We start from the raw sequence: 24759 nt of genomic DNA, 5'->3' as shown, positions 1-24759 counted from the left end.
TCTTCACAAGTCTGCAACAATTTCCATTGAATTACTGAACTGCAATGGTTGTTTTAGATATTTACTGCAATTTATTGAAACTGCTTGCAGGATTCAATTAATCCCACTGTGTTTGTTGGAGGGGTGGGAAAGAGGTGTCAAACACTCTTAAGTTTTTTGTTAATTTTCTCTCTGAACAAAAATGTCAGTTGTATAGGTTTGATCTCCAGTGGAAGATGTTTGTGAAATATGTCAGTTATCTGATATTTTTATTTTTCTCAAATTTCAACATATTTTTCTCAGTAACATTAATATGCTGTTATTGCTAATATTACTTTTCACTAAATTTTGTATTACCTAGCAATAGTGCACTTTGTATGTTTTTTTTAAGATTGATCATTGCATTGCAATCATGTTGAAAAAAGTCCCAATTTTGAACAATTTCTGTTGTATTAAATTGTAATAAATGAAAAGAAAAAAATGTGATGTTTGTTGGAACAAACATCAAAACAGTATTTGCAAAATATGATTCAAAATCAGTGAAGCTTGCGATAAGGCAAAAATCAATCAACTAGATAATGTAAGAATAATGAGAATTCCTGGATGGAAAAATACCTAAAATAAAGAAAGGCAACCCATAGCACATAGTCTGTGTGGTTGTGTGAATATATGTTGTTTTGTTAGAAAAAGAGCAAGAGCTTGAAAGTTAGTGTGAACACTATTTTATATTATTCATATCTATGCACTGCACATCAGTTTGTTTATAAATGAGTGGTTGCCTTACCCTTGTTTTAATTACGTAAGCCATATACAAACAAAAATGACTTTAATGAGAATAGGAAACTGTATGAAATTCATACGGTTGTTATAAGATCCACCATGACAGCTTTTTGCCACTGCAGGTTGAGCGAAGGCTCATTCTCAGGTATTAAATATGATCATATTTGAAAAAAATAAAAACGCAGCTCTGGCAGTTCTTATTACAACAGTATATATTTCATACATTTTGACGAGGCTGTGGAACAGAATACACAAGAAATATTCAAGACTAGAATATTGTGCTTCTTCAAATGTGTTTTCTGTGCTATTTTCGAATTGGACTATACTGAATCACTTCGCCCTGTAACTACAAACTGATTACTATGTAAAGAAAAGAATTCTCTGTTGGAATTTCATTCACAATCAAGAAATAAAAACTAAGACCCTTTTCCTGATATAGAATTCAGATTAAGTTTTGAAATATCATGTTTCTCAGATTTAAATATCCACAATAAGTAGATTTGGTTTCGTCCTATTTCCCCTGTAACAAATTTGGCACCACTGCATTCACCTCTCCTTATCAGTTTTTCATTGCTGAAGTGGGTGACAGGTTTTGTCTTCTCCTTCTTACATTGTTTTTAAAGACCCTTCAACATAAGCAAATGTTTTGTCTCAGTAGTAACAGAATGTAGGCACAAGCAATGTTGTATTGTTGTAATCTTTAGTCTGAAGACTGGTTAAATGCAGCTCTCCATCCTGTGAAAATTTCTTTATCTTTGCATAAGTTTTGCAACTTACATCCATTTGTACCTGCTTACTGTATTCGTACCTAGCTCTCCCTCAATAGTTCGCTTCTCCCCCTTCCGCTCTCCTCTCCCTCAGTTGCCAGACTGATTATTCCTTGATGCCTCAGGAAGTGTCTTAACAAGTGACCTCTTTTTTTGTATACTCAATTTGGGCTGTAAATTTTGTTTTTTCTCCAATTCAGTTCTGTGCATCCTCATACATTATTCATTCATGCCACCTGATCTTTAACATTGATAATAGAGTTTATTAATGACCAAAGCAAAATTCGTTGTAGATGTTCTTGACGAACTTCAAATGGTAAATAGTCCACCCTTGTGAGGAGTGGAGGAATAAGAAAAGTGTTGTCCAAACAGTTCAAAATATCTATATTTACTTGCTCGAGAAAATATTACTTGGAAATCTGTCAAACAATATTTAAAAGGTAGTAAACATTGCCTTTTTACTTTATCCTTTCTATCTTGTTTCATAGTGCCAAACAAAATCAAAAATTATTTTTCTCATTAAATAAATCCAACTTTTTCGCTGTGGAAACAATTTATCATTAAAAACATGTATCTATTTATGTTACTCATGCATAGTGTAGGCTTTCCCTTTGTCCAGGTATTTTGAAATGTAAATAATTTTTTGCTTTCAAATATTTTGTCTCCGTTTGGGAGAACACAAAAATTCCAGACACTTGGGTGACCTTTACAATCTGTGGAGAAAACAAAGCATAAAACAACATAAAAATTAATGAGGCACAAAAATACAAAATCTGTCGTCTCTACCCATGTATTGGCTGCTCCACACTTAGTGTTTGATAACTCCACATGGTCAGCTGATCATTAGTGCCACTGACCCAGTCGCGCACATAAAACAGGCTTGAAATGATTGGTGATATTTTGGCTCACAAGAATAACTATTAGTTCCTTCTTTGGAAGCAGCACAGAATAGGTTGAGGAATGTCAAAAAAAGAAGGGCAGGTCACTATGACCTCAGGATGAGAGGGACTCGTGTGGTGTCTGTCTATTCAGTCTTACCCAGTGTATCCCTCTCACCTCCCCAAGGAAAGAAATAATAGTTTCAAAAGGTACGATAGTGTAATGTACTTTTATATTTGTCTGTCAACAGTACTACTGATGTACTGGCAAGTAATTTTGTCTCACAATTTTATAGTTTCCTCCAGCTGATTTTCCTAAATACAAAAGATTAAAAATCCCAATTAAAAACTTAAATGTTTTAATTTTTAGGTGGCGGAGGCAGAGGTGGTTTTGGGGGTGGAGGTGGCGGTGGAAGGGGAGGAGGTGGTGGCGGTGACAGAGGTGGTAGAGTACAAGGTGGATGGAACACAGGCAATGCAGGTGGTGGCCGTGGTGGTGGTGGCGGCGGAGGCGGTGGCTACCAAGGTGGTGGCGGTGGAGGTGGAGGTGGTGGTTACCAAGGCGGTGGTTACCAAGGTGGCGGCGGTGGTTACCAAGGTGGTGGTGGTTACCAGGGAGGGGGTGGATACCAGGGGGGCGGAGGTGGTTACCAGGGGGGAGGTGGTTACCAGGGAGGAGGAGGTGGTGGAAGAGGGAGAGGAGGACGTGGAGGTGGATGGAGTCGAGGTGGTGGAGGAAGGCAAGATGGCTACCGATAACATTTTTGGCTCATCATGCGTTTACTGTTGGAAAAATGATTGTTCTATATTTTACCTGTAGTCATCTGCCTCATCCTGAAAACAATGTGCTTGCTATTGTGATGTAATCAGCATCTAAGTACTTAAGTTATGTACATTATGCATATTGTTAACTGACATTGAAAAGCATATGTGAATTTGTTTTCTAATAAACTACCTTTTGAGTAGAATGCTAAGCTTGCTCACACAATGGGTTCATTTTTTTTAGTGTTTCACATTAATATATTTTCCATTTGAATGTATTAGTTTATTTAAAAAAAGTAATGTCTCAGTTGTGTAGCATGATGTCTGCTCTATTTGTGTATTAAATTATTTAGCATTATTTTGAACCCCCACATGCTTGTTAATGCAAATACATAGTCAGAATATGTGTATCCTCCTTGTTTGCAGCAAGTGATTAATTTATTTATAAATGGAAACACATTCTGAAATCATTGTCAAAGTTGATCTGAGAACTTTATAAATTCAAGGCAGTTAATGAATGGCAGTTGAATTTTGTGTTTTGCTATTGTATTCATGACAGAACTATTTAATTCTTCATGTTTATAAGCAATGAAAATTGTAGCAACTTTACTTCTGCATTAAATATTTATATACGTGAAACTGTCTGCAGAGCAAGATATTTGCTCCTGATCAAATGGAGTGTGTACTTTATGTTCGTGTTGAAACCTTAGCAGCTAGTAACACTATATTGTATTGAATATTATTTAAAAAAATTGATAGTGTGGGACTGAAGGAAAATAGTGATGTGAAGCAAGTGTTTGATATAAGTTGAGTAATTGTAACGTAATTTGTGATTTAATACAGTTGTGACTGTGTGTGCATGTGCAAATTAACTTAATTTAGTTCCCGTGGCAGTCTTCCAGCATTCATTTTGTGAGCATTCTACATATGTATGTTAAATTATTCCACGCAGCTCAGATTGCGTGCATTATTTCTGTTTGTGCTTATTTGCGCAGTGAATTTTCCTTTGAAATGCCAGGTATATAGTCTAATGGAAAAAAAGGTGCGCAATATGATTGAGGATTATGGCATATCAGTCACTAAGATATGCAGTACTAGTTTAATTTTTTTTTTTATTTACTCTTGCGCATCTCAGTGGAAACTTTCTTTCCAAAGTATTTTTAAAGAACACAAGTAATAAAAGACAAAATAAACATATGCAACTGATTTATTAATAAAATGAGCATCAGTGTACAATCATTGTAATAGTGATTTTAGTATAATAATGTAAGTGCTGTCCTATATTTACTATAACCTTTGAGAACCTTTCCTTTACTTACAATGTAATGTCACTTTTTCCCCCTGTGAGAGAAAGGGTATTCTCTCGTAGTAATGTGCTTTGTAACATTCAGAACAATTGTATTCAAGGAAAAATATTAGTAATGTATGGGTGTGCATATCTTTAATAATTAAGAAAACATATGCTCTATTTGACACAGAAAATGGCTCTCTCGGCACCTGAATGTCCACAAGTCTGCCGTTTATAGCTTGGACTGATAGTTGTGTGTGAGAGTATGATCTAGGAAGAGTCATTGAGGTGACATAGACCATAATAATAAAAAAGTTTTATCAAAATAAAGTAATTAATTAAATGCTACATTACATAACATTATGAAAATGTGATAATATTTGCAATACATGTTTCTTCTATTTTAGGAGATTTGACATGGATTCGGTATATACTGACCTGGAGCATTGCTGTCTGCAGTAACAGTTCAGAAAATCAGTTTTCTAGTTATTACTTCATGTGCACTGATGATGATACTGTGAAAGTAGGTTTTCTGTCAAGGAACCTGTTTTTGTGTGCTTGCATGGTTTAATTTTAAAGTTTTTGCTTGTTTTTGTATTTGAGAGGGTGGTGTCACATTTTAATATCTGCATAGTGTAGAGTTACCCCCTGTGTAGAGCATTTGTTGTTTGTTCTGAAAGGATAGTTAGTGTTGATCACAACAGTCGGCCACTAGCCTCCATTCGAGTACTAATTCACATATTTAGTTTTTCTGTTTGTTTTCATAGTTTAAATTAAAGAAAATATCAGTCGGATGTATAAGGTGTGCCACGCGGGATTAGCCGAGCGGTCTAAGGCGTGCAGTCATGGACTGTGCGGCTGCTCCTGGCGGAGATTAGAGTCCTCCCTCGGGCATAGGTGTGTGTGTTTGTCCTTAGGATAATTTAGGTAAAGTAGTAAGCAAGCTTATGGACTGATAACCTTAGCAGTTAGGCCCCATAAGATTTCACACACATTTGAACATTTTTTTTGTGTAAGGTGTATGCATGCTGTGTGCGGCCGCAGAAGGAACTGGCCACAGTACATGAGGAGCTGAAGATGCTTATGCCCATGGTCAGTCTGCTGCCTCAGGGGGAGCTGTGGCAGAGCATCTGGCGCATTGTATGGGACACCTCAGGTGTCGCTTGTTTCACCCATTGGCTCTGCTGCCTAGGCAACTTGCAGCGTATCTGTCACAAAAGGGTCCTCACTCACTGCAGGGAGAGTGGACGGTTGTAATGTGTTTGCATCACTGAAGTCAGTGTGGAAGATGGCCATCTGCCCTTGCCCATTCACAGGCTGAATGGGGACACCTTCAGCTCCTTCCAAGCAGGTACACCAGTGGGAGGGGGGATTACTGGTTATAAGAAGGTCCAGTGTTAGCATGTTGTGGAGCCCTTTAGGGAAGTGGTATTGGGGACTGAAAGAAATCCAATGGGCACTCAGAATGTCTGCCAAGGGGCCCTCATCCAAAATGTGGAGGAGGTTCTACCTGTGGCTGTCAAGCATGCAGGATGCAATCGTCAGCAAGTTGTGGCTTATGGAAGTACCAGTGATGTCTGTTGCTTGGGTTCTGAGGCAAACCTTAGTTCACACTGTCAGCTTGCGGAAGTGGTGAGACTGCTGGCCTCATAAGCAGAGCTTACAGTTAGCAGGAGCATTCTTAGAATTGATCAGGGACCTTCAGTTTGGAGCTGAGCAGAACATCTCACTCAAAGGGTCTGTTGATTCTGTGATGGTCTTGGCTGCAGATTTCCCCCCAGGGGACTCATATCTCTCTTGTGAGTATGTCCTTGGCCATCCTGGGGGCCCAGCCCTTGCAGTGTATAACGATATGTGTACGTAATATGTATACATAAACACACATTATAAACATCCCCGTTCGTAGTCGCTAATTATAACAATATGTTTCTTTAGTGCTGCAACATATAGCTATAATCAGCGGTGGAAATATATTTGCGAACGCCGACCGTGTGCGGCTGCCTCTTGTTGGATCGTCTGATCAGTCGGAAGTTGCATTGCAGAGGAGAGTAAATGCCTATTCAAAATATAATTACTTTTGGATAGCTCAACATGAATTTCCTAAGGGACCGTAGTTTATCATGCATTTACCAGTAGAATGTGGCGCGGAGAAAATATTTCGCCGCATACAACTTCCGTCCGATTTCGACGAAAGAATTCGTGACTGTGAACTCTCTATTTGGCAGAAACATAAAGAAAATTAAATAACTTCATGAAGGAGTGAGACATAGATTCTACACTAAATAAATAGTCCATACACCAATTCCATTTAAATCTGAATTTATGGCAATTAATAGAACAACTTACACTGTAATGAAAGATTTAACATGGATGCCGTTTTGACTGGCACTTCTCTTCTGGTAATGACAATAATTCCTTTGACGTTTTCACATACACGTCGCACAATAAATTTACTGCTATGCAGTGTTGCACTTTTGGTATTGCACTTTACTTTACACTAAAATAATATTATTTTTAACGATAATAATACGGCGGCAAGACATGCGCGTCCGACACAAGTTACAAGAGAAGTATGAGTAACTGTTCATCGAGAATATCTCGTACATAAAAAAAGTGTAAAAGTGTTCTTCTTCTGTCCGTTTTTCGCGCCGGGGTTTTCAAAGTCAATAACTTGCTGCATCTCTGACGGCGCTTCGACAATAAACAAGTTACGTCACAGGTCGTTCGCCTTTTACATTCTCGCAACATTATTTGCTAACTCTAGCTGTTGCCGAGCGACTGCTCGATTAGTGAATGATTTAAAATGATAAAGCAATAACATAATGTTACATTGCCTTCCACGGGAATCTTGGAAATCAAGGAGATTACCAAGATTCACATGTCGCCGTTAACATTATGGGATTGAGTACTTTACAGATTTACATTGATCAGACACAGTATTGCTGTTATTTGATTATTAGGATTACACAAATATGGTGATCTCTCTCTCATAGACGAAGACTATTCTTAAGGTAAAGATACACAAAAAAGTTTAAAAACTAAGACAGTAAATCTACAAAGTTTACAATGGAGATTATACGTTATACTCATTAGTCTTTTTTTTTTTTTTTACAGAGTTGATAACGACCATCTTTGTGGCCTCAAGTCATTGTCCAGAGCTCATAGGCTCTTTGTTCCTGAAAGAAAACACAGGATTCATCTTTTAATACACACACACAATTCTCACACATGGAATTTCTCACACGTGTCCATTTTTATACATATATTATTCTCACACATGGAATTTCTCACACATGTCCATTTACCATTGCTCACTAGTTGTCGTGATTTTTACGCTTTCACTGTTTGTGTATTTGACAGGTAAGTTAAAATTTGATTCTTCTCCAAGTGAAGCTTATCCCTTGAGAAGTTGGATCGCTACATTGTGTTCTCTGAGTAGAAAACTTCATCAGCTCTGGCGGGCTTGTCTCACTCTCGCGGTACGTGCACACGTTACATGTAACAAAAATATAAATACCCATCAGTCTAAGAACTAAGCTTAAATCTAATTTTAGGACTTGGGATTCATAGGAATTTGACTTTGTCACTATTTGCTTGTGGTTTGGCTGTTCGCATTTCATTCACGGGATATAACATTAGCATAGTATGTGATATGTTGTGAACTCACATGAGAGTCTTCTATTTTGGTAGCGGCTTTCATCGAAAGTCCGTTTCGTCGAACTGCAGCGGGAGTGTTGTGCTAGTACATCACTTTAAATTTAACGCGTTTGTTGCGTCAATAGACGTTGCCACTGGCTGATTGTTAGAGCTGAATCGCAACTCGAGGCGCTCACTAGCCTCCTGGCGGTATTTCAGCTTTTCCGTGCACGGTTCAGTGAACACGTTGTGTCGATGGCGTTGTGGTATTTTGTGGTTTGCTGAGCTGGTGCGGAGGGACGAGGATTACCAGGGACAGAGACTCCATTGAAACCATCCCTACCTCCACATTTTCCAGCTGATTTTGAAGATTTTAAGGTAGGCTAGCGCTCACAATTTGCAAAGCAGCTAACATACTTGGTTTCCGATGCACTGCACGTAATCACATCACCGCCTTCGGTTACACAACTGGCCTGTCATTGTCCGTCGGCCTATCTGCACGTTTAACACTTTTTATCTTCATCGTGAATGAAATTATCACTTTACTTATAACAACGATGCATTGCTTCGTCTCTGTGGCAGACTTCCACAGCATTTAAGCCTTCACTTATACACTACTATGTACACCATTTTTTTACAGTTTATAATCAAATAGTTTGTCTCACTTTGAAGCTTGCTAGTTGAAAGCTTTGATTATCATGCCCATTTCAATTTCTGTTACTTTGTTGGTAACTATCTATAACATTTCGCTTTACATTGTTCATCATCTTTCTCTAAGACTAATTATGCTTTTAATTCACAGTCACAATACATTAGTTTCTCCAATCTGTTAGTAATTACTATTATTATTATTATTTTTAATTCATTTGAATCGTTCTTTCTATTCATTAGATTTATTAAAGTTATCACTGTCATTTCAACAAAAATTCTCATTTTACTAGATGTGAGGACCAATCAGTCACATTTGATCGCCCTCTCACATGAGAACAGAACACCTTTCAAGAAAATATTCAAATTCCTTATCGCGATCTCGGTTTGCGTCTCGGATTGACTTTAAAAGGAAAAATAGACATTTCAAAACTAGCTTTTCCCCTATTTCGTTCACGCGTTTCCTTTTGAAAATCGGATGCCAAACCAGCCTTCCACGTCAACCGCATTTCTCAATCTGTGACGTCAAGTCTACGGGACGGGTTTAGGCGGGTTAGGATATTTACACAAATTCAAAAGAAAGGCATAGGTATAATAGTACATAGAAGAAGAAATCTAGCAAACAACTCCTTGTTCCTTATGACCTAGAAATTAATTTTCCTTTGCGCCGTACGTCTGCGTACGCGCTGCACTTAAGAACTAGTTGCGTTGTTTTGCCGGCGGTCTTATTCTCGCGTTGACGCCCGCTTGCGCTACACTGCATTGACCTCTATATATGACCTCAAGTCGTCATTGCTTTGGCCTTGTCACTTACGCTCTTATACTTGGTATTTATTTCACTTATGCCTTTGAATGTATCTGACCTGCGTATTGCAATTATAATTAATGCTACTTTGTTTATCTAGCTGAAGGATTGCGCTTTCGTGGTCATGTTGGTACTTACAAGTAACTCACATGCTTCGTAAATTTCATTTCTCGATCATTGCTCCTTGAACTTAAAAAAAATTTCTTACATACTATATTTTATTTTCACTTCTTTAGCATTTCATATCGCAGAAGCCGGCTTGTTAGGCACATCCTTCGCTTTATATTTCATTTTTCTCTTAAATATTATCTCCTTAAAACTAAATCTTAAAAACTAGAGTTCTTGGAGTTGATCACTTTCTTTGTTAAATAAGAATTTTTTTATTATTATTTATCAGCTTGCCTGTACTTAAATTATGGCTCAAGATAACATATTTTAAATTCTCTGCTGTATAGCAAGACAGACTCACTGTCGTGTAATTTATTCTAAGCATTTTTTTACGAAGTCAGATCAGTTGTCACTTAGTCACTAGCGGCTAACCTTCTCTTGCCATTATAAAGCTTTCCTTTTCACTTATTCTGTAGCTTGATATTTTTTAAGAGCAGTGTGATGATATAACCCTTTTATATTTCCATTTGCGGGATCAGAAATCAGATAACAACCTGTGTGCGGTGTACGAAGATCTCGTAAGGTCCCTCAAAAAGACTTTGCCATTTTCGATTTTTGCGTAAGAGCAACGATGGTTTAAAGTGTGTTTTTAGCAAGACCTTTTCGCCTACGCCTTGTTGCGCAAATTGGCTTGGGTGGTCAACGTTGTTAAAGCTTGTCTTATTCTAGCGTCTAAACTAGCGCTTGTGTTGTTACATTTAGGAATTGAATTGACCCATTCATTTTTCTCTTTGTCAGAAGACATCAACTCACTCGGAGTGAAACCAGTAGACAGGTGTGGTAGGTTATTCACAATTTCCTCGAAAGGTGACACAAAGTCAACCCAGAAAGTCTGCTGATTTGGTATATAAGTACGAATAAAACGATTAAACTCCTTGAACACGCGCTCAGTCGGGTTCGACTGCGGTCTAAACTTAAAGACAAGGATTTGCTTAATTTGATGACTATCAAGGAAAAGTCTCCATCTTTTGCAGACAAAGTTAGACCCATTGTCTGAGAGGATTGATTCAGGTTTTCCGAATCTAGGAAAGTAGTCACGTTCTAAACGACTGATGATTAGTTGAGTGTTTGCAGATCTCATAGCGTACAATCTCAAATGTTTGGTAAATAAATCAATGACAGCTACAAGGTACCTTCGTCCTCCACGACCTCGTGGGAGGGGTCCTGCCAAATCTATGCCTACTATTTGTCTAGGTTTCTCTGTGATAATAGAATTCAAAGGCAGTATATTCGAAAGATTAAAAGGTTTTGCTTTTTGACAAATGATACGGTGTTTCAAGAGTTTGTGAATTCTGCTATGAAGGTTAGGGATGTAACAGTACTTTGCTATTTTACGCTTACACTTTTCTGGACCAAAGTGCCCCCACGAAATGTGTATACCAGAGTAAGTGTTCTACACATTCCTGTGGAATGCATACTAGCCAATTTTCTGATGACAGTGACGTTCGGTGGAAAAGAACTTGATTATGCAATTTGTAATATTTGCACATGCGATGGGTAGGATTAGTTTCGAGGATCTGTTTCCTGCAATTGTACAATCTGATTACAAAGATCAAGAAAATGTTTCCGATGTATTGGATCCTTCATCAAAAGAATTCTGTAATTTGACATTTGTTCCAAAAGTTCAGTACTGTCCGAAGAACCTTTCAGGCATGCGAGATAGAGCATCCGCAATAATGTTATCTTTGCGTTTTATGTAGATTATTTCGAAGTCATATTCCTGTAAGAAAAGACACCACCTCGTTAAGCGAGGATGTAGGAATTTACACGTCAGAAGAAAACTAAGAGCCTGATGATCAGAATAGACTTTGATTTTCTTGCCATTGATGTAGTAGTTGAATCTTTTGAAAGCTCAAACTACTGCAAGAGCTTCCAACTCAGTAACAGAATAGGATCGTTCAGTTTCTGTAAGAACCCTACTAGCAAAACTAATTACTCTGATGTCTGGTTTTCCATTGGTTTCATGGATCTGGAAGAGACATGCACCTAATCCCTGAAAACTTGCGTCAGATGACACACAAAATTCCTTTTCCATATCTGGATGATAAAGAATGTTGCTATTTAACAAAGCTTCCTTGATATCGAGGAATGCCTTCTGACAGTCGTTAGTCCAATTCCACTGAGTATTTTTCTTTAACAATTTCAATAAATCAGGGTATTCATTACTTGCTTTGGTAAAAATCTTCTAAAGAATGAAGCGAGTCCAAGATAACCTTTAAGTTGTTTTGAAGATGGGATAGGAAAATTTTTAATTGCACTTTGCTTAGCCGGGTCAGGACGGATTCCGTCAGATGAAATGACGTGTCCTAAGAATTTGATTTCGGCTCGGCCAAAGTGTGAGTTTTGCAAGTTGGCAGTGACTCCGTATTCCAGGAATCGCTGAAACACTTTCTGTATTAGTTCAACATGGCCTTCCCAGGTTTTAGTGGCAATTAAAAGTTCATCAACGTAGAGAGTGACTTAATCAATAAGATCTGGACCAAGAACATGATCTAAGGCAGCAATGAATACTCCAGAACTAACATTCAATCCAAAAGGCATGACCTGAAATTGATTGGATCTGCCGGCGAAGATAAGTGCCGTATACTTTCGTGAGTTAGGATTTAGTCTCACTTGCCAACTTTCGTGAGTTAGGATTTAGTCTCACTTGCCAAAATGACATTTTCAAATCTATGCTACTCAAATATTTAATTCCATAAAATCTCTGAAGGTGTTCTTCAATCGCTTCAGGTCTCGTTCGTACTGGCACAACAATTTTATTTATGTTTCGTGCGTCAAGTACGAGTCGTACGGTGTTATCCTGTTTCAAAATCGTCAACAAGGGGCTACTATATGGCGAATTAGAATACTCTATGACTTTCCAGTTCAGCATTTTCTTAATTTCATTACGAACTGCTTCCCTTCTTACATACGGTATGGGATATGTCGTGCGACAAAGTTTGGTGCGGCACCACCATAGTATATTCATAGTCTTTTATAATACCGGGTCGTTTTGAAAACACGTTGATATAGTGTGACAACAAACTGAATAATTCCTGTCGCTGAGGTTCGGATAATTCTGTTGATTCTGTAGTCTTATTGGTTATTTCCTGCTGAGAGGGTAAGTCACTGACTGTTATTGTATCATTAAATGTATCACAGTTACCATAAAACAAATTGAAATGATTACAACAAGGAGGTTTTCTGCCTATCCTTTGTAATCTAATGCTATTACAAGTGCCAAAGTTTTTTACTCTTTCTTTCACTAACTCCAGTGCAACTTACAAATGCCTATATAAAGATCTATTCGGGCTCTATATCGTCGTAGAAAATCCATTCCCAAGAGACATGGCACTGCCAAATTCTTGACAATGAGGAAAATACATTTTATGGGTATTGATTGAATCTCCAGTGGTACCCAAGCTTGTATACTGACCTTTTGTGTCTGGGAGCCGATGGCTCCTGTTATTGGACATCCTTGGACGGGTAATGTTGGAATTTTGATTAATGTACTAATTTGCTTATAGAAACATAAGGATATAGCATTAATATTTGCACCTGTATCTAGGTTTACAGTCGTCAAAATTCCGGCTATAGGAAGTTTTGTCATAGCTTGCACTTGGTCATCTATCGGTTCATCACCATCAGTCGTCTCTTCCTCTTGTAATAATTCTTGTCTCATGTCAATCCCGTCATTGTATCTCAGTACAAGTACGTTATGGTTAGTCTCCCCGTCGAAGTGGTCGCCCCCATTCTGTCTCACAGCATCACTTAGGGAGCTTTCAGATGCTGAACTTAGTTTTCCTGCGTGTGTGGTTTTGATTGGCCTTCATCATTAGAAAGTTCGACCAATCTGACATTATGAGAACACTGAGGAACAAAATTACTGTTATGCACAAACCTTGTGTCAAAATGTTGCTGCGTTTGTTCTGGTGTCCAATACATGTTGCTGTCTTCCGCGTTTGCGAAAAATACAGGGGGATTGTAATGCCTTCACGGGGTCTGATGATTTTTATTACTATTATTATTTCCGGAATTGTTACTGTGAAATCCACCTTCACACTGTGGTTTGCCGTTAAACTGTGTGTTTCTGTACATCCCCTGCGCTTGATTTTTACCAGGCGCGGAGTTGTATTGGTATAAGTGGGCGTTATCAGCTGTTTGTTGCTGCTCGTAATTTGAGTATTGGCTGCGCGAGTACGGTGCATTCCGTTGCGATCCGCTCTGCTGTTGCCAACCTTTTTGATTGAAACCATTTCCAAACTTCTGCTTGTACGGTTGATTGCCGTACTGGTTACCAGTCGTGTTATACATGGGATTGAATCGGTTGTGTTGATTATGTCTATTCCTTTTGTGCGGATACCCATTGCCTTTATTTCCGTTTTGCCAATCGTTACTATTTTTGTAACCGTTTCCTGGCTTTTCATAGCCGTTACTCTCTTAATGTTGTGTCCAAGAACTGTGCGGAGGAATCCGCGGTTGGTTAGCTCTCATGTCCTCATAGATCAGGTCTAGAGAATCTAATATCGACAGAAAGGTATCTGGAATGGCTATCAGCTTTTCACGAATCGAAAGCGGTAATTTAGACTTGAGAATCATAATTACATCTTTACTATTGATAGGGTTATCCCAATACCTGATTTTGCCAAGATATTTTTCGAAGTACTTTCTCAGGCTACTATTCCTGGGGTCAAATTGTTCTGCATTATAGACTTCTTTACGAAGGCGCTTCTGAACACCTTCGCTCCAAAATTTGCTGAGGAAACAGTTCTCAAATTCCTCATACGTTTGACACTTATCAACGATTTCGGTTCCCCATATTGCCGATTCGCCACCTATATATCCGGTAACAAATTGGATACGCTGTCTATCAGTCCACGAATTTGGAAAAATGCCAGAGAATCCACGAAGAAAAACAATTGGGTGGATATTTCGTTTTTCCGGGTGAAAGGTTTGAAAAACTCGTTGCTTTATCATGCTTTCTTCCTTCATCATTTTTACTACTGAATCAGATTCTTGGTTTCGGTGACTAACTGGAATATGTGGTGGTGAAGTGTGTTCATTAGATACAACACGTACTCGGAATTGCCGAAATAATTCATCTTCGTCCTCTGAGGCTAACAAGTTAGGATAATTCGGTCTCTGTATTCGGGAACTACTACTCACTTGTGCCTTCAGGTTATTTAGGTGTTCCGTTACCTCTTGCTTCCAATTTGGTAATTCTTGCTGAAGGGTGCGCCTAATGCTACCGAGTTCAGACATTACGGTATCTCCGGAGCTTCCAGGAGCTGACAAGATACCAAGAGTGGTTGCCTTCACAGTCTCTACTAGGTCTTTGTTAATTTTATCTTCGACAAATTTGTCCTTTCCAGCAATCCAGTTCTCATACTTTTCTCTAAATTCTCTCTCATGACTATCTAGCCTCTCCTTTACTTTCGTTTCAGTTTCCAGAGTCAAGTTTGACATTCCCTCGGTTAGTTTTTCTACCTGCGTAATTACTCTGTCTAATCTGTGATTAACCGTGGTTACGGTGCAGTCAAGATTCTTGGTTGCGTTTCGGATGTCAGCTGTCTCGCTTTGCATGGTAGCTAAAGTGTCATTTAGTTCGAAAATTATTCCACTTCGCATTTGAGAAACAGCATCCTTAACTTGCTTCGCTACTTCTTTGGCTACGTTTTCTCTAACAGTTTTTATTTCTTCGCTTACTGTAGAAAGTTTATCTTCAATTACTGTAGAAAGTTTATCTTCAAGCGAGGCTAACATTTGTCTATTTTCGTCTTTCATTTGGCGATTTCCGTCCTGCATCATTTGACTTATTTGACTCAGTAGCTGTTTGAATACATCGTCTGTCACTACCCCTGAATTGCTTTCACCTGCCTCCCTTGTAGCCGGTATATGGCTACGAGTACTAGTGGCAGAAACTATGCTGGCATTGTCTAGTTCAGTACAGGTAAGATTATGGCGTGAGGCATCAAAGTCTATAAAATTTCCCACTCCACTTTCTACAATTGTTTCGATTGGTGTCTCAGCCCTACTAATTACCCTGCGGGACCTTAAGTGACGCGACACTTCACTCGTTTCGTTCTGTTCATTTGGATCTAGTGATGACATTTTATCTTCTGCCATTCGTTTGAGCTACGGCCGTCAGCTGTTGACAGAGATGTAATTTATAGGTTGCGAGTCGGTTGTCACTGCTATGTCACAAGATCGGAATGTCGGGAGTTGCACGTCACGGAAACAGGAGACTATTCTGGACCGAAAGGAAAGTATGCCTGCACACTGGTCAAAATAAATGAAAACTAAGGCTAGTCAGCTGCGTGAACAGGCAGCGGACATTTAAAAACAAGTGATATGCAATACACAACAATGGAATTTAAACAATACTTAAAGAAATTACCAATGTACTAAATGCAATCTACTGAATTCAAAGCAAATTTTTACTCCAACTACTAAAGATCGTCACAAATTGATTAATGTCGGATGAAATTAAGGAAGCTTGGCTACGGCTAACGAAATTATGACTTACGTTACTGATGGCTGCCTTTGGCATTGCAACTAGATTTTCGCACAAATTCGGTTCCAAAAAAAAAAAAAAAAAAAAAAAAAAAAAAAAAATCTCTTCCGTAATTTAGTCTCGTTTCTTTCGCACAATGGAAATCTTATTGGATGGTGTTTGATGCCATGTAACAAATAAAAAGCACAAGATTAGCTACAATTCTTTATGAATATCCCCACAATGCGTATCTTATATAAATTTATTATTCCTTTGAACTTTTTTTTTTAAATTCACGTCCTTGTTCGGGCGCCAATTATAACGATATGTTTACGTAATGTGTATACATAAACACACGTTATAAACGTCCCCGTTCGTAGTCGCTAATTATAACAATATGTTTCTTTAGTGCTGCAACATATAGCTATAATCAGCGGTGGAAATATATTTGCGAACGCCGACCGTGTGCGGCTGCCTCTTGTTGGATCGTCTGATCAGTCGGAAGTTGCATTGCAGAGGAGAGTAAATGCCTATTCAAAATATAATTACTTTTGGATAGCTCAACATGAATTTCCTAAGGGACCGTAGTTTATCATGCATTTACCAGTAGAATGTGGCGCGGAGAAAATATTTCGCCGCATACAACTTCCGTCCGATTTCGACGAAAGAATTCGTGACTGTGAACTCTCTATTTGGCAGAAACATAAAGAAAGTTAAATAACTTCATGAAGGAGTGAGACATAGATTCTACACTAAATAAATAGTCCATACACCAATTCCATTTAAATCTGAATTTATGGCAATTAATAGAACAACTTACACTGTAATGAAAGATTTAACATGGATGCCGTTTTGACTGGCACTTCTCTTCTGGTAATGACAATAATTCCTTTGACGTTTTCACATACACGTCGCACAATAAATTTACTGCTATGCAGTGTTGCACTTTTGGTATTGCACTTTACTTTACACTAAAATAATATTATTTTTAACGATAATAATACGGCGGCAAGACATGCGCGTCCGACACAAGTTACAAGAGAAGTATGAGTAACTGTTCATCGAGAATATCTCGTACATAAAAAAAGTGTAAAAGTGTTCTTCTTCTGTCCGTTTTTCGCGCCGGGGTTTTCAAAGTCAATAACTTGCTGCATCTCTGACGGCGCTTCGACAATAAACAAGTTACGTCACAGGTCGTTCGCCTTTTACATTCTCGCAACATTATTTGCTAACTCTAGCTGTTGCCGAGCGACTGCTCGATTAGTGAATGATTTAAAATGATAAGGCAATCACATAATGTTACAAGTTCTACTTCCCTTTTCCATGCTACAAGTCCATCTGTCTATCATTATTTTTTTCTTGGTGTTTGCATCTGGTTTGTGATTTTGGACACTTTTCTTCTCTTCTGGTATTCAACAGCTTTCATTCAGAAATATATGGTCCTCTTGTTGGGTTTGAACTTGGGATGCTTTTCAAAATGTTACAGAACTGCTGATCATGGAGGGAAGGTCACCCAGGTCCACCTTTTACGTAACAATTCTCTTGTGGGGTGGCGGGGTGGTCATCAAGTACTTGCATAGTGGTGCCCCCCCCCCCCCCCCCCCCCAACCATGCAGAGATTGCACTGATGGTGCCTGAGCTGGAAACCCCATGCAAGCCAAGGAGGATGTGCACATCATGACTGAGCAACAGGGACTCCAGGTAACGGTTGCTGTGACTGGGTGGTGCCAATGAGGAGAGCCCTCGTGGTACCATGGTGGAAGATTCGGACATGAAGCTAACTAAACTTTCTTCTGCTGGTGGCTGCAAGACTCCAGAAATCTCTTATGGTGGGGAAAATTATTATAATGTAGAGAGATATGACCCGACATCGTATCCTTCCCTGGCTATGCCTTGGGAAGAGGAACAGGCCAAACTTTTGGAAGTAAGATGCTTCACTTGATAATTAGTATGTAGTCAGACTGATGGGGATACTCTTCCTGCCACAAAACCATTACTTTTTGTCACAAACATTAAAGACAAATTTGGGGAAATTGAGTCTCCGGGAAAAATGCAAAAATGTTCATTATTAACTAAAACTTCCTCTGCTGCCCAATCCATAGCTCTTAAGACATGGAACTGTCTACTATAGAAAAGTACAGTTAATGTTGATGAGAAAGGTATGACGCTAGTACATTACTCAGCAGCACCTGTCAATTGATAGTTTTTTTCCTTTACACAAACACCGTGCAGGATATAACAATGGGTACTGCATCTTGCTGTATCGCACGAAGTGTCGTCCAAGACTTTTCTTTTACACAAAATTTAATGGAGACAGGTTGCTCCTCTAACTCTGCCGTATCGAAATTCACAAACTGTGCGACACAACATTCTACTCAATACAGCAGTGAACAATAACTAACAGACATATAGCAGTGAAACTTTTGGCATTTAAACATTAAACACAGATGTGTGCAGTGATGCCAACTGCATTTTGGTCCAACACACCATTGGTGTGAAATTACAAATGTTCCTGAATTTTTTGAACAGACTTCGTATGTACAGTCTTAGACATAAAAACTGGCCGCCACAGAGACTAAGTCCGAGTCGTTCACTTAAGGTGGCCAATAAAACTGTCCGCCCTGACAAGTCTGTGCGGCTATCTGCACAATCTGGCAACGCTGTAAGATACGGAAGTGTTAGGAGGAAGTGCTGCCTCCTTCGGTGTTGTTCTCGGACTTGGTGAGCCCGTGGTCTGCCGGCACGGTAGCTCAGCGTGTTCGATCACAGGGTTAGCTGCCCTCTGTAATAAAAAAACTTAGTTCACTGATCAACAACGAACCAAAAAACGGTTGTCTTACAACGTCCGCCCTGAGCAGATACAACGAACGAAAGAGAACAAAATGAGATTTAAAAAAGTGGTAATCGTCGTGCATTCTAAACTTGTAGTCGCATGTTCGCATCCAGTGTACTTGTTTAATTTTTATTTTTTACATGTCGGTCTAAAGTAATGAGTCTGATTGAAAATGGAAGATAATACGCTTAACATTCTACCCACCAGCAATAACAAGTATTCTACAAACAATTCCGCGGGACAGCTCGTGGCTCCGTCGCGATCATAACAGCTTCCGCTCGAGCGTTTCTTCGCGCTGCAGCGGCCGGACGCCACGCGCCGCCCAGATGAACGCCGCGCGACGCTGTCAGTGTATGTATAAACTGTCATTTTCGAATTTGAAGTTCTAATTATCATCTTGCAGTTAAGCATTGGATTCTGCAGACTTGAAAATCATGGACTACAGTTAAGCATTGTAAAATTGAGTCGCAAGTGGAAAAAGATGTAACATCTGCAACACAACGTTTACTTTTGGTATAACAGAGGGGTGAACGCAGAGGAGGCAGCTAGAAAGATTTGAACTGTGTTTGGAGGGAGTGCTTTTGGGAAAACACGCCAAAGACCGTTCTGGCATGAATGATTTTCCACATTAAGGAAGTCTCGACTACTGATATATGTGATAGATTACCATTTTACCATGATGCGACATTTGCATTCAACAGGTAAATTTCAGAAGTCTGTTGTGGGAGTACTGCATGTTCTAATTCTAAACAACAAAAATCAACGGAGTGACTATTATTGAACGTCGTCAGGTCGCTCATTGAGCATCCCTATGCAGTACTGTTACTGGTGACGTGCTGTGATGCCATTATCGTTAACTTCCTAAGAAGAAATGAAAGGCTGAGCCCCACCAAAAGACGTAAAGTCGAGCAAAGAGTAGTGTGAACATAATATTTTACATATGATAGCTCCCAAACCTCCCCCCATAAACCATGGACCTTGCCGTTGGTGGGGAGGCTTGTGTGCCTCAGCGATACAGATGGCCGTACCGTAGGTGCAACCACGACGGAGGGGTATCTGTTGAGAGGCCAGACAAACGTGTGGTTCCTGAAGAGGGGCAGCAGCCTTTTCAGTAGTTGCAGGGGCAACAGTCTGGATGATTGACTGATCTGGCCTTGCAACATTAACCAAAACGGCCTTGCTGTGCTGGTACTGCGAACGGCTGAAAGCAAGGGGAAACTACGGCCGTAATTTTTCCCGAGGACATGCAGCTTTGCTGTATGATTAAATAATGATGACGTCCTCTTGGGTAAAATATTCCGGAATTGGTAAAATAGTCCCCCATTCGGATCTCCGGGCGGGGACTACTCAGGAGGACGTCGTTATCAGGAGAAAGAAAACTGGCGTTCTACGGATTGGAGCGTGGAATGTCAGATCCCTGAATCGGGCAGGTAGGTTAGAAAACTTAAAAAGGGAAATGGATAGGTTAAAGTTAGATATAGTGGGAATTAGTGAAGTTCGGTGGCAGGAGGAACAAGACTTTTGGTCAGGTGAATACAGGGTTATAAATACAAAATCAAATAGGGGTAATGCAGGAGTAGGTTTAATAATGAATAAAAAAAATAGGAGTGCGGGTAAGCTACTACAAACAGCATAGTGAACACACTATTGTGGCCAAGATAGACACAAAGCCAATGCCTACTACAGTAGTACAGGTTTATATGCCAACTAGCTCTGCAGATGATGAAGAAATTGATGAAATGTATGATGAGATAAAAGAAATTATTCAGGTAGTGAAGGGAGACGAAAATTTAATAGTCATGGGTGACTGGAACTCATCAGTAGGAAAAGGGAGAGAAGGAAACATAGTAGGTGATTATGGATTGGGGCTAAAGTCCATTTACCTTCAGCCTTCTCCTTACATCTTGCAATGCAAGGTAATTGAAAAATCTCATCCACTCAACGCCAGCTGAGGAATTGACTGTTGCATGTGTTGTTCAACACACAGTAGTTGTCACCCTCACCGGAATCAATGACTGTTTGCATGTGAGTGTGTGTGTGTGTGTGTGTGTGTGTGTGTGTGTGTGTGTGTTTGTTTTCGTGTTCACGCACAGTCTGAACCAATACTATTAACATTAGAGAGACAACCAACAATAAATATTGCATCAAATATGACTGTAAAGTATTTTAATGCGATGGGAAGTTACAAACTGAATTTTTACCCAACCCACGTCCTGCATATTACGTTAAGTAAGATGTATTAACACCATAGTATCGTTAGCAGAGACAGTGCGCTCTTGTCGAGGCTCGCTATAAGTGCAGCGATTAGCAGTGCCCAATGCCGCCGCGATTTGTTTATGTTGGCTGAGCGTGGACACTGCAGCAGGCGCTTCGCCATAAACAGAAAGCAATCGCCTTGGCTCTGACTGAAGTGAGCGGATATCACTGTCTGCGTGTTCTTAGAGTAACCAACGTGAGACTCTACTCACAGGTGCCATAGAGCAACTGCAATGGGTATCATGGCAGTAGCCATCAGAATACTAACCAGTGATGAAATGTCCACTTTATTTGAATCCCAAGAAAATAGGAACCTTCTCACAAAGGAATGTGAGGTGATATCAAGATTTATCCAACAAACGACAATTAACTGCAGGGCTTTCGTGTATGCAGTAGTAGCACACAAGGAAATATTATGTCTTGGAAGTGTATATTTCATTTCCTCTTCTCATATTAACGCCCTTGTTTTAGTATGAAGTGAGGAAATAAACACGAAAAACTAAAGTTCCTGAGAAGCATATAAGTCATTTCCTCTTCTCATATTATCACTTTTGTTTTAGTGTGAAGTAAAAAAATAAACAGTTTAGGGTTGTGAAACATAATATGACATCAGATTCTTATCGTAGGCGCTATCGGAAACGTATAAAGAAGGGAGCTGCCCATTCTTTTGTTCAGCAGTCTGTTTCCTTTCATGCATTACTCCCGCTAGGAGATTCTTATTTAAGGACTTGTGGGTATCAAGTTCTTCAGCAGAATAAGCCTTGTGTTATTGTGCTAAAAAAAAAATGCAGCAAAGACTAGTTCCCCTAGAGCAGCGAGGATATTTGCACACATCTGTATTCAGCAGTGACTGCTAGCTGCCACAACACTTCACAGAATCCATGCGGCAGGCAACTCAACTGTGCGTGCACTTCAGACTTTATTCAGTAAGGCGCCAGGTGATGGATGGAAATGTCAAATTAACGTCGTTTTCCGAGTCGTATTCAATATAGAATGAGGTGTTATTAAGGTAGTTGAGCGTTCTAGCAATTACACTTTTATAATTCCCATATGAGTATTCCGATAGCCAAAAGAACCTGTTTGTTTGAAACCATCGGGAACTGCATTAATATCAAACTGCAAGAACTTGAGACAATACGTGGACTCTTCTCTTCGCTGGATGACCTATTACTGTTATTTAGGATTCTCTCCGCCCTAGTCGTAATGCAAATGGAACTTCAGAGGCGCTTTCCGCTATTCTTGACCAATTCAGCAACTTCTAATCACTGCGAGTCACAACTGTGTGATGATAATGATTCAGGTTGTCAGTAGTTGTGGCGGTGTTATGCTGTCAAACTGCGTTCAGTAACGTTAATGGCGGCGCCCATAATTTAGCACTGACTACCTGCTTAAGTAAAGATAGTGTTGTGGCGTCGTCGCTTCTCTATATTTGGCCTCAGCTTGAGTAATCCGATTTAACGAACATGGTACTCCATTCGCGGGCTGCTAATGTTACAGTATGACGACAGAGATCATCGTTGGGGTATTACATTAATTCTGCAATGAATTGCTTTGCAAATATTACCCTCAGCTATGCAGCTGTAATGACTCATTACACAGGTACTCTATGTTGCACTTGGTTAAGTGATCAGTTCGCTGCAATGCTGTTTCTACTGTTCGTAAATGCTTGTATACTTCAAAAATGGTTCAAATAACTCTGAGCTCTATGGGAATCAGTCCGCTAGAACTTAGAACTACTCAAACCTAGTCGCGCCGGATTAGCAGAGCGGTCTAAGGCACTGCAGTCGTGGACTGTGCGGCTGGTCCCGGAGGTTCGAGTTCTCCCTCGGGCATGGGTGTGTGTGTTTGTCCATAGGATTATTTAGGTTAAGTAGTGTGTAAGCTTAGGGAATGATGACCTTAGCAGTTAAGTCCCATAACATTTCACACACATTTTTTTTAACTTAAACCTTAGGACATCAGATACATCCATGCCAGAGACAGGATTCGAACTAGCGGTTGCGCGGTTCTAGACCGTAGATCCTAGAACCGCTCGGCCACTCCGGCCGGCATACTTGTCCACTGACCATTCGTTATTTGACTAAATATGAACTACAATCCGATTCGCATATATATGACATGGGCTAGCGTTGGCACAAAGCAGTGACTAAGGGTTGGATGCCGTTGAAGTCCTGTTACACTGATGCCACGACAAATGTTCGCAAATCACCTCTGTTGCCTCAAAAAACAATTGCATCTTAAATATCGAAGGACCGACGTCCACACTGTCACAGCGTGTTGAAATACAGCAACGACGGCAGATGAAAATTTGTGACCGAGTGGGCTTCGAACCTGGACCTCCTGCTTGCTAAACACACGTGCTGATCACTGCACTATTATTTTTCTTTTTTTTTAAGTCGAGAAGACTTTGAGCACCAGGTAGGCAGAGGCGAAGAGGGGAGGGATCGAAGATCGGAGGCCTAGCCACAATGCCTCCCCCATACCTATCGCTGAGCAGCTGTAGTATTCCTATGTATTCCATGTTAGCATCCATATATTACTTTAAATTAAAGAACAAAATTGATGTAGTTATTAAGGTAAAATAAATTACAGACTGCAGCCTCCAACGGCGTACGTTCCTTGTAGAACATAACTTATAAGAGTGAAAAGGGTGACGGGAAAATACATAGCAAACATTCATTCAGAAATATATTCACAGTTTAAGTTATTATGCACTGGGTGCATAAGAGGTCTGTAACGAAGCCATTTATTTTTTAACAAATGAAAGAAATTACGGAGCCAGAGGGGTTTTTCAAATTAGATTCTGATTTTAGAACCTACGTAAACGAATATTCCAGGAGTAAAAAAAAGTGAAAGAATAGTATTCTGCTTCTAACCAATAAAACTGTCCACCTCTTTGTAGCCCACATAAAGCATTAGATAACAAAATTTGAAACCATTCCTTGTATTTGTTATTCTTCTTCAGCTAAAAATATTCTTCTGCAATATAGAACATGTACTCTTCTAAGTTTTGTTTGTTACGATGTAAAACACAAACTGTCCCGGAAACCACGAATAACTGTTATTCTTTGAGGACGGGTACCATTTCCAGTCGGGTTGTAAAGCTTCAGTTATCAGTATATGACTTTCTGCGGTTCTGTTGACAGTGCTAATTTCTGCGTAGTTCAGTTCCAAATTCTGATTCTATTTTCACACAAGAAGATGTGCGCTACAGTTTCTACAAGCCGACATTTGTCGTAGTAAGGAGATGGTCTCAATTTGATTTTCCATAATCGTCCCGCTGTGGGTATGATTTCGTTTACAAACTGACTCTAGTTGGTAGAATTTTATTGTTCATATTTTTCCAGACGTTCCTCCAGGTTTTTTTTTTTTGTAGGTTAATTTACCGGAATTGGTTTGTGAAGAAGATTTCTGGTAATACAGTTGTAGAGGATTCTAGTGTTGGTTTGTGCTGGTGGAAGTCTTATACAGCTCCAATCGCCATAGT

At 39.5% G+C, this 24759-nt stretch overlaps 1 protein-coding gene across 1 annotated transcript in view; it reads left to right on the top strand.

Annotated features, from left to right (window-relative positions):
* Positions 1 to 4402, top strand: part of LOC126333450 (protein FAM98B-like) — a 51627-nt gene extending 47225 nt beyond the window's left edge. The window contains exon 8 of the mRNA XM_049996736.1: positions 2775 to 4402. Within this exon, the coding sequence (XP_049852693.1) occupies positions 2775 to 3163 (389 nt within the window). The 3' untranslated portion in view covers positions 3164 to 4402. The remainder of the gene's footprint in view (positions 1 to 2774) is intronic.
* Positions 4403 to 24759: the final 20357 nt, after the last annotated feature.

Source organism: Schistocerca gregaria, chromosome 2, assembly GCF_023897955.1.
Source record: "Schistocerca gregaria isolate iqSchGreg1 chromosome 2, iqSchGreg1.2, whole genome shotgun sequence".
Taxonomy (NCBI): Eukaryota; Metazoa; Arthropoda; class Insecta; order Orthoptera; family Acrididae; genus Schistocerca; species Schistocerca gregaria.
Note: the sequence above shows the minus strand (reverse complement) of the source record. Positions and strands in the feature narration are given on the sequence as shown.